The 9797-nt window shown below is 40.7% G+C and overlaps 1 protein-coding gene across 1 annotated transcript; it reads right to left on the bottom strand.

The window, feature by feature from the left end:
* Positions 1 to 3592: 3592 nt before the first annotated feature.
* On the bottom strand, positions 3593 to 8540 carry LOC134542311 (uncharacterized protein K02A2.6-like). The gene is made up of 3 exons (XM_063386458.1): positions 6268 to 8540; positions 5859 to 6018; positions 3593 to 3865 (listed from the first exon to the last, which is right to left on the bottom strand). The coding sequence occupies exons 1-3, from the start codon at positions 8538 to 8540 to the stop codon at positions 3593 to 3595; spliced, it is 2706 nt and encodes a 901-aa protein (XP_063242528.1).
* Positions 8541 to 9797: the final 1257 nt, after the last annotated feature.

Raw genomic sequence — 9797 nt, 5'->3', positions numbered from 1 at the left:
TAGACACGATTATTAACCATAAATGCAATGAAATAATCACACATTACACAATGAAAATTTACCAGGTTGAAAGTCCAATGTGCAAGCATGCAGAAACTGCTATTTCCACAATCTGAAGTCGTCAAGATGCCGAACCCACGTGTGACAACATGCACCTGCATATATTAACTTTCGTGAACATCGGGAGATGTACTATGTGTATTGGTGTGCCAAAGGAAACCTTATGGAAGTGAAACTATCCTGGAATACATTTTGTAAACTTGAATTTAGGCATTTCGACACCTTTTTAAATTTTTACTATAATTTTTAATTAATTTTGGAAATCTTATTTTTCTAATTTGATTTGGTTACTAAAGGGCGATTTACATTTTGTTAGGCCGGTGTACGCCTCGTGTTTAAACTTTGTGCCAGTAGTCTGAAGCACCTTTCCCAGAGACGTATCTAATATTTTGCAGATCTATTACTTGGCTGGCAGCCAGCTTAAAATTTCTCTCGCCTGCAGTCACGTCCCGAGTTTGTAATATTATTTCTCTTCATGACCAAAACTGCATAGAGCAGCTTCTGGGCTGCAAGCTGCTACTTCTAAGAGACCTGCTGAGAGTAGTAAGTCTTGTCACGAATGGGGCTCCAGTGGAGCTGTGTTCCCAGCGGAGTGGCGTTTTCTGTCCCCCCCTTCCTCTCTCTCCACCTCACATTAGTTCTGATAAATAAAGCTAGGAGCAGTGACCTGACGGGACGATGGCCTATTTCCCTGGTCCTAAAGAGACCTCCGCGACACCTAGCGGCAGAAAAAAGCAACTTCACCCATGGTGGCCAGCGAGCTGAGACTATGTTTGTGACACCTGGCGGCGAGTCAGTTCACCGCCTCCGTTAGTTCCCCTTTACGCCGCCAGAGCGCAGCGCCGCTACGCCTTATGGCCCCATGCTTCTTCCTCCTGACCTGTAGAAGTCGATTGTTTGTTTCTTCCTGTACCTGCCGGTAGAGACCACAGCAGTCGCTCTTTGGCACGAACTACTGAAGTCGTGCGTACAACCACTCGGGCACCTTCGGAAATTTTCGGCCTAGAACCGAACCTTCCCCCTCCTTTGACCTAGGGCCTCACCGCCCGATTTAATTAGGAGCTTTGTCCGCCATTGGGACACTCAGTCCTCTGATCGCGGCTACTGACCACGCTCTCTCGGCGTTCTCTGCGCTAGGAGGCTTTTCGCGGGAATTGCGAATTCGTGTGCAGAAGAGATGTAGTCAGTTGCTCTAAGGGATGTGATCCCATTTGTACAGTAGCCGATCAGTAGTAGTAATTAGTTCAAGTCATGTCTCTACTTTTAAAGTTTTAGTATTTTTTTTATTTTTTTTCTAAATTTTTGGTTTCGTCCGCGCATCCGCGACTTCTCGGACCGCGGCATCCTGATGTCGGCGCGAGACACCTAGTGAGCTCCGAACTCTACACCCTGTTTGGTGAGTAATCCAGCCTTTTCCCCCACATTCCCGTTTGTTGGCCTTTTGCGCCGACGGTGTATGACTGTCTGGAAGCAGGTCTAATTCGTTTTGAATTTGACTTGGGTTTCAGACAGGGTCGAAGTGCTGGAGAGACAAATTGCTCCCAGCTCGTGGTCCTGCACCTCCACTGCGGGTCACATTAGAAGAGATGTTTCCGCGACCCGACGTTATCCTTTGAAGACCCGGGTGGTAATGTAAAATCAACATCCCCCCCCACTTTCTAGCTACGAACTACATTAATCGAATGAATAGCCTACCAGCGGACAGTGCTTTCCTGAAGAACATGTAGAATGAATAAAACTAATTATCGATGTAATCATTGGACGAATCAAATTTTGGTGTGATACTTATAAATTTTTGTTTATGTAATTGTTTGTTGTTAAAGTTGAGTATGTGTTGTGATAATAATATCGGGCCGGTCCATTCTCGAAAAACTTAAATATATTGTTAATATCATTAATTGGGAAACTTACAAATGCCAAATCAAATGGAAAACAGAATTCATTATTTACATTTTTTAAATAAAACAGGGAACCTATAGACCAAGCTACTTGTGTAGTGTTAATTTATTTATGATATACCTTCTTCCCTTAAACGATCCACCAGCTCCCAAGTTGCTTGTGTGCAGGGAGTTCCAAATTGTCTTGTTCTCCACCTCGTGCCACCTCTGGTCAATAACTTTATTTTTCTTATTATTCTTACCCAGCAAGTTTCCAAGGCTCTTTTTAATTAATTTAAAATAATTTAATTTTGAGGCACGAGGGGCGTTACAATAGTCATAAGATAAAATCGAAACACTAAAAATGCATATAATTTATTAGCCAGGAAAATTATGTTGGAACAAATATGGCATAAAAAATATTTAAATTTTTTTGGTTCTCTATAGCTTTACGAATGCGGCACTATCTTTTAAGTGTATTTTTCAAACTAAAAGTTGCAGTCAAATAGATACATTAAAACAAAATTAACCTGAAACATTTAAAAATATCATATTATAGCACTAAGTATATGTATAGTTTTTTTTTTTGTTTAAACAACTGAAAACACACAACTCCTATGTGCTGATACAACATTCAATAGTTAACAGTAAAAATTTAACCCCGAAATTTTTTTATTTAACATTGCATTGAATATATGTAAGCTAACAATTTGTTCTCTCTCTACAGCAGGGTTCCTGATGTTTTAGCAACGTTGGTGTACCATTAGGTACGACCTACTTAAACTTTTAGTTTTAGATATTAATAAATAAGCTATGGTTATGTTTGAAACTTAGGGGGAAAAAATGTAAATTTCAAAATGGCAGTTTTATTTATAATACATAACTCTGAAAACAAAAAATTATATACATTAATTAAAACTAAACATTACAAACAAACAATTTAAGACAATTATTTCAAATTGAGTCCAAAAATCAAGATTCATAAAAAAAAAAGTATTCTTAATGGGAAAATTGTTGCTGTTTGTTCATTATAAACCTTTCAATACCAAGGTCAATGGAACTTAACTTGACAGCATTTGATCACGTACCACCGGCTAGGGAACCATGCTCTACAGCATGATGATGATGATGATGATGATGATGATGATGATGATGATGATGATGTACTATTGCTACGTTAACTAAGGGTTATCAAAATTGTAATGCCATCATTTTCACATATTTAAGTTGTCAATTATTTTTATGACAATAAATTATAACATAGAATTAAACTATAGTTGTACTATTACATATAAAGTTTTATGTTTTAATACCAATGCATGGTGTAAATTCTGCGATGTTCACGAAAGCATTGTTGTGTTTTCACCTTGTTTAAATGGACATCAACTCATTACACTGTACGACTATCACATATTTATTCAAAATCGCTCTACTCATTATGTTACATTCACTCTCCACCATTACATCACGATCCACTGCCCGCTCTACCACTTCCTTTCATAGATACCAACTCTCATAGATGCCAACATCACATATCACAACACCTTCTCTTTTATAGCAAATACATCCACACTCTTGACATATTACTACAATCCAGAAACAGAGCAAAAGTTAAAACAGTCATCAGTTTGGGGAATCATATTATTTGGTACTCACTAGTCTTTGTATCTTGCTGGCACTTTCACCTCACGTCCACTTTTTGTACGTCTCGACACATTGACCTTTTCCTTACCACTCATCAGTGCTGGTGGGCACTCTCCCTGCCGCACTCTTGACCCTGCTCCCTGCGACTCTCCTCCTGCCTCGTCTTCTGCTGGGAACCCCCGGAACTCATCATCAGAGTCCAGGCTGGACCTTCTCCTATGCAACTCAGGAGCAAGGCTGGATGGTCTCAAGTGATGGGAGTTCCTCCGCACGTGCTGGCCATCCTGATCACGGACAACGTATGATCTCGGAGTCGAAGACTTGTGTACAATTTCTGCTGGTTCTTACTGATTGTTTCTATTTAACAAGACCCTATCTTGGTGCTCGAACTCGGTTGCCTTTCTTGCCCGTTGATCATACCACTGTTTGATCTTCGCTTGCCTGTTACGTAGTTCTTCTGCTACCTTTCCCTGCACTTCCGGTTGTAGTAACTGCTGCCTCATTGGTAGTTTCGTCCTTACCCGGCGACTCATTAGCAACTGTGCTGGTGACAGGCCTACAGCAGTCAGAGGAGTGTTTCTGTACTCTAGTAACATGACAGGTAGATCACTAGACGAATCCGAACACCTCCTCAACATGTTCTTAGCAATCTGCACTGCTCGTTCTGCAAGCCCATTCGACTTTGGGTAGTGAGGACTTGCTGTCACTACTTCGAAGTCCCAACTCATTGCGAACTGCCTGTATTTATAGGAGCTAAATGGCATATTGTCTGAAATAATGAGCTTTGGCACACCATGAGTAGCAAACACAGATTTCAGTCCTCTTATGACTTCATTGGCTTGTTTATTTGCTACTGGTACTATTTCAATCCACTTGGAATAGTAGTCAATGACAACCATATAGCTGTTGCCCATTGGCGTGCGCAGGACTTCAGTATTAGTGGTGCCATATTACACAACAGCCCTGTCATTCACAGACCCCGAGCCTAAAGCGGGGGGTCCGGGGGTCCTCCCCCGGAAAAATTTGGATTTGAAAGCGCAAAATGGCGCTATTTAAGGTGTTTCCGAACAAAAACATTAAATACACAGATGTAAAAATTTTAACATTTTTATTTACGGTTTTAAGCTTTGTTGAGCCATAAAGTAAATTGCACAAATTGTTTGCACGGAATTCATGCTGTTGGCTTTGAAAAACCGTACTTACATGTTTTCTGAAGACGCCAAATAAATGCAATCAACAAATCAAGGGAGTTTTTGTAACATACCTCAAATATTTAAAATATTAAAATAATAAAAATACACAAATAATAGTGGGCAAAAGTTTTAACTTTTGGAATACAACAAAAATGTTTTGTCGGCGACTGCATATAAGTCATCGAGTAAGCCTATCCTTTTAACCAACTAAACTCTCTCTCTTTTTAAATAAACCCTGGCGGACGGCGGCTATTATTCCGTGCGCCTGCCGAGTGGAGTGAACAGTGGACACCGAGCGCGCATTCTATGTAATTCGAGGAGAACTAGGAGAAGTATTTACATTTCAGAAGTTTCGTAGCCGCAGCCCGCGTGTACAATACAAGTAATTGCAACTGGCTTGTTTCCGTGTGTATAGTTGGTTCGATTGATAATTGATATACTGATAGTGTTATGAGCACATATCTGTAACTCGACACGTTTGGAAAACATATTTTTTTTGGAAATAATACGGATTTTTGTAAGAATGTATTATTTCTGCTTGTAAAAAACAAAATAACGTTAACCCTAATGGTGGTGCCAAGGCACCTGTGGCACCTACCGTGCGCACGCCTATGCTGTTGCCCCCATAGTCACAAAGATCAATACCAAGTTTCTCAAACAGTAATTCTGGAATGTTGTGAGATATGAGTGGTTCTGCTTTATTCTGGCTTCTGAATTTTTGGCATGTGAAACACCTATTTACCAATATCTCAATGTCTTCTGCCATTTTTGGCCAATACAGTACTTGCCTGGCTCGTGCTTTGGTTCTTTCTATGCCTAAGTGGCCCTCATGGAGTAAGAGTAGCATCTGCTGCCTCAATGCCACTGGCACTACAATGCGATCATTTAAGAACACTAGACCCTTGTCGAGATGCAAGCAATTCCTTTGGACAAAGTACATTTGAGCTTGCTGGCTGACTTGATGTTTGTGTTCTGGCCACCCATTTTGACAGTACCTCATAACCTCACACAGTGCTGTATCCTTAGCAGTTTCCCACCTGAACTCATCCTTTCTAGTAGTCGACACCTGACTTGTATCACTCACACTCACAAGGTGAACCATTTCTGCAGACAAATCTTCATCTGCATGTTCCACTTCTGGCAAATACGCCCTTGACAGTAAGTCTGCTACATGCATGAGTTTGCCTGGAAGATACTCTACCGACAGCGTGTACCGTAGCAGCCTGATTTTCATCCGTTGAAGTCTAACAGAATACACATCTGCTATACTTTTCTTAAACACTGGAACTAATGGTTTGTGGTCTGTGTGTACTATGACATGCCTTCCATATATGTAGTGATGAAACTTTCTCGCTGCAAACACAATACTGAGCATTTCCTTCTCGACTTGTGCATAATTCTTTTCTGCTGAGGACAAACTTCGGGAAGCATAGCTGATTGGCTGATCATCACACATTAAACAACATCCCAGTCCATCTTTTGAGGCATCACACTGAATGGACAGTTTTTTGTTGGGGTCATACAAGCCGAGTACTGGTGCCTTGCTGACCAACTCCTTGACTTGCTGCAACACATCAGTGTGCACTGGTAACCACTGCCACTCAGTATCGTTCTTCAGGAGTTCCCTCAGTGGAGCTATGATGCTAGCTAAGTTAGGTAAAAACTTCCTTAAGTAGCTGATGAAACCCAACACTCTTTGCAGCTCAACTTTGTTGGTGGGTGTTTGTAGTGCTAGAATAGCTCGCACCTGGTCGGGATCTGGCTGCATACCATTTGAGGAGAACACATGCCCAAAATACCTTGCCTCCTCCTTTTTGAACTGAATCTTGCGTACATTGAACTTCACATTTAGCGCTCTCGCTCTCTGTGCTACCTGTAACAATATTTGATCGTGCTCAACTTCATTTGCAGCAGCAATCAAGAGGTCATCAAAGTATACTAGTACCCCTGGAATATCACCAAAGTTTTGCATGTTTATTCGTTGAAAAATTTCAGGTGCACTCGATAACCCAAACGGGAGCCTGAGAAATTTATAAAATCCAAATGGTGTGCTGAAAGTGCAGTACATACTTGATTCCTCATCTAGTTCCACCTGGTAAAACCCATCTTTCAGGTCCAACACTGTGAAAATGGACTTATTGTTCAGCTGGCAGCTCAACTCCTCTAATGATGGTATCATGTGATACTCCCTGCAAATTGCCTTATTCAGGTCTACTGGATCTAGACAGAGTCTGAGACTTTTGTCGCCCTTTTCAACAACAGTTAGGTTGCTAACCCATCCAGTTGGCTGATCAACCTTGGCAATAATTCCTAGCTTAACAAGCTCATCCAACTTGATTTTTAATCCATCTCTTAAGGCAAAGGGCACTCTTCGAGGTGGTTTAGCAACTGGCTGAACAGATTTATCTACTACCAATGTGCACTTGTTCGGAATACACCCGACTCCCTGAAATACATCTGCAAATTCTGAGAGGAACTTATCTTCCGATAAAACGCTACTGTGTAAGGTGTGGACAAAACTGCGAGAAACTAACTTCAAACACACGCATCCTGGCAGTCCAAGAATGGGCATTCTGCAGCTACCATCTTCAACAACAACAAACTCCAGGCACTCCTGAGCACCATCTGCTGTATTTACTCCACACATTAGCTTAATGACACCCACTGGTTTCACTTTTTTGCCGCCGAACCCTTTGAGTGTTATGTGTGACCATTTCAACTGGGTTGGGCGAGCCAGCTGCTTCACAATACTCTGTGATATGATATTTACCTCTGAGCCCGTATCAAGCTTGAAATATACAGTCTTACCTTCAACCCACATTTCTTGGATCCACTCCTTTCGGCCTGGCTTGGCATCCTCCACCCCGGTTGTTGCTTCTGCCACTTCTAATGTGCTGACAAAGAACTCTTCCATCTCACCTCCCGTTAACCTAACCTCTTCAACTTGGTTGGTGCACACGGTTGCAAAATGATTGAACTTCATGCACTTGTAACATTTTTTTCCAAAGGCAGGGCACTCATTCTTCCTATGTACCCTCCCGCACCTTCGGCACTTAGGACTTCCTTGTTGCACATGCTTCTGTTCAGCCCCCCTTTTGTATGGTACCTGCTGCTGTTCAGTAGATTTCTGCTTTCTTCTATTTCGCCACACAGTTTCAACTGTGCCTCCTCTCGGGTGAATTTCATCATCCGACGAATCCTCACGCCGATTAACAGGATTGACAGCTTTGGTTTGTATAGCATCGGCACGTTGCTTGCCTAGCTCAGCCACCCTACACTGTTCCATTGCCCGTGACAAGCTGAGATCCGGTTCACGCAACAAACGTTCCTGCAGCCCTTTGTCCCGAATGCCCAAAACTATTCTGTCCCGCACAACACTGTCTGTCTGGTTCTTGAAGTCACAACTTTGAACCAGCTTTTTTAAATCTCTCACAAACGAGTCAAACGGCTCTCCCTCTTCCTGAGATCGGCAATTAAACTTGTACCGCTCAACTACGATATTTTTTACAGGGTTACAATAATGTTCAAATGCTCGCAACACCTTTTCAAAATCCCTACGGTCTTCCGCTGGAAGATCGAATGTGTTGAACAACTCAACAGCCTCGTCTCCTATGAGGTTTAACCACATCGCCGCCTTGACTGCCGATGGTTTGGACTCATATCCAGTCGCCAGCATAAAAATATCAAAGCTCTGTTTGAACTGCCGAAAGTGTTCACACAGATTTCCATCTAGAAGCAGCGCCGGCGGTGGCTTAAACGATTCCATCGCGCCGAAACCTGTATAACCTCTATCTACACGTGGCACAACAAGGAAACAACACCACTAAGGTCACGTTGCGAACACTATGCGATTTACTACCGACTGCACCATGTTGTGTGGACATCAACTCATTACACTGTACGACTATCACATATTTATTCAAAATCGCTCTACTCATTATGTTACATTCACTCTCCACCATTACATCACGATCCACTGCCCGCTCTACCACTTCCTTTCATAGATACCAACTCTCATAGATGCCAACATCACATATCACAACAAGCATTATATACAGCTGAATCGCGTGGATCTGCCATCTTTTAAAGAATTCTGAGACACTTACAGATGACATCATTGTGTTTACACATTTCCGTTTAAATTGACTTCAGTTTTTTTTACGATATTACTCTTACCAAATGCTGTATACTGAGAGCTAAGATGTTTACACATTAAAAAAAAATTACAATTCTCTAAGACCACAAATATTACCATTAATAACAGACTTTTTATCAAATAGCAAATTACATTCACTGGTAGTTTGGTTATTTACGTGCAGCAAAACTTAATATTATCTATTTCTTGTGGATTTCAGTTTATCTGTTATCTGACCACCTTTTATTGGTTGTAAAATGTTATCTTCCAGCAAAGACATTAAACATGAAACTACTTATACTGATGTCAGTTGAAACAGGTGTAATAGTGTGTATAAAAGAAATTGTGAGCATTTATTGACAAGAAATATTGTCAGAGCATAGCTAAAATCATTTGATTAGCTGGAAGGCACTACACACAACAGTAGAAAATTACACTCTTGTTTGTTGGTTGTAGTACTCAGTATTGGTGTATAGTGTTAAATTTGTAGGTTTTCAAAAGATACCTACCTTATTTAATTCTTATTTTTTAAATGTTACTTAGTCACAGAAAATGAAGGTATTTCAATAAATTATATTACAATCAATTTTAAAATCCATGTAGATGATAATAATCATGGAAATGTCACACTTTCAACACTTTGTCATACTGAGTACATGAAACATAAATTGCTTGAATGTGGATCAGAACTTGCATGCAGGAGTTAAAAAATTTACACAGCTTTTTCTTTTTATTAAAAATAGGCTCTGTGTGACAGCAACATGCATTTATGACAGTAACTTCCAAATTTTAATCCTAGTAGCAAATAGTACAACTTGTAATCATCATGACTATACAGGGTTCTTACAGGAACATACAATTAACTTTCAAGGACTGTGCACTAATTTT

This window comes from Bacillus rossius (assembly GCF_032445375.1).
Source record: "Bacillus rossius redtenbacheri isolate Brsri chromosome 4 unlocalized genomic scaffold, Brsri_v3 Brsri_v3_scf4_2, whole genome shotgun sequence".
NCBI classification, from domain to species: Eukaryota; Metazoa; Arthropoda; class Insecta; order Phasmatodea; family Bacillidae; genus Bacillus; species Bacillus rossius.
Note: the sequence above shows the minus strand (reverse complement) of the source record. Positions and strands in the feature narration are given on the sequence as shown.

Bases quoted from the DNA above. Each gene is read 5' to 3' on its own strand.
- LOC134542311 (XM_063386458.1), bottom strand. From the start codon at position 8,540: ATGGAATCGTTTAAGCCACCGCCGGCGCTGCTTCTAGATGGAAATCTG. The intron at 6,019-6,267 runs GTGTGATGCCTC...GTATTCTGTTAG, and splicing joins AACAAAAAACTGTCCATTCA to ACTTCAACGGATGAAAATCA. The intron at 3,866-5,858 runs GTGAGTGATACA...GTCCGTGATCAG, and splicing joins AAATGGTTCACCTTGTGAGT to GATGGCCAGCACGTGCGGAG.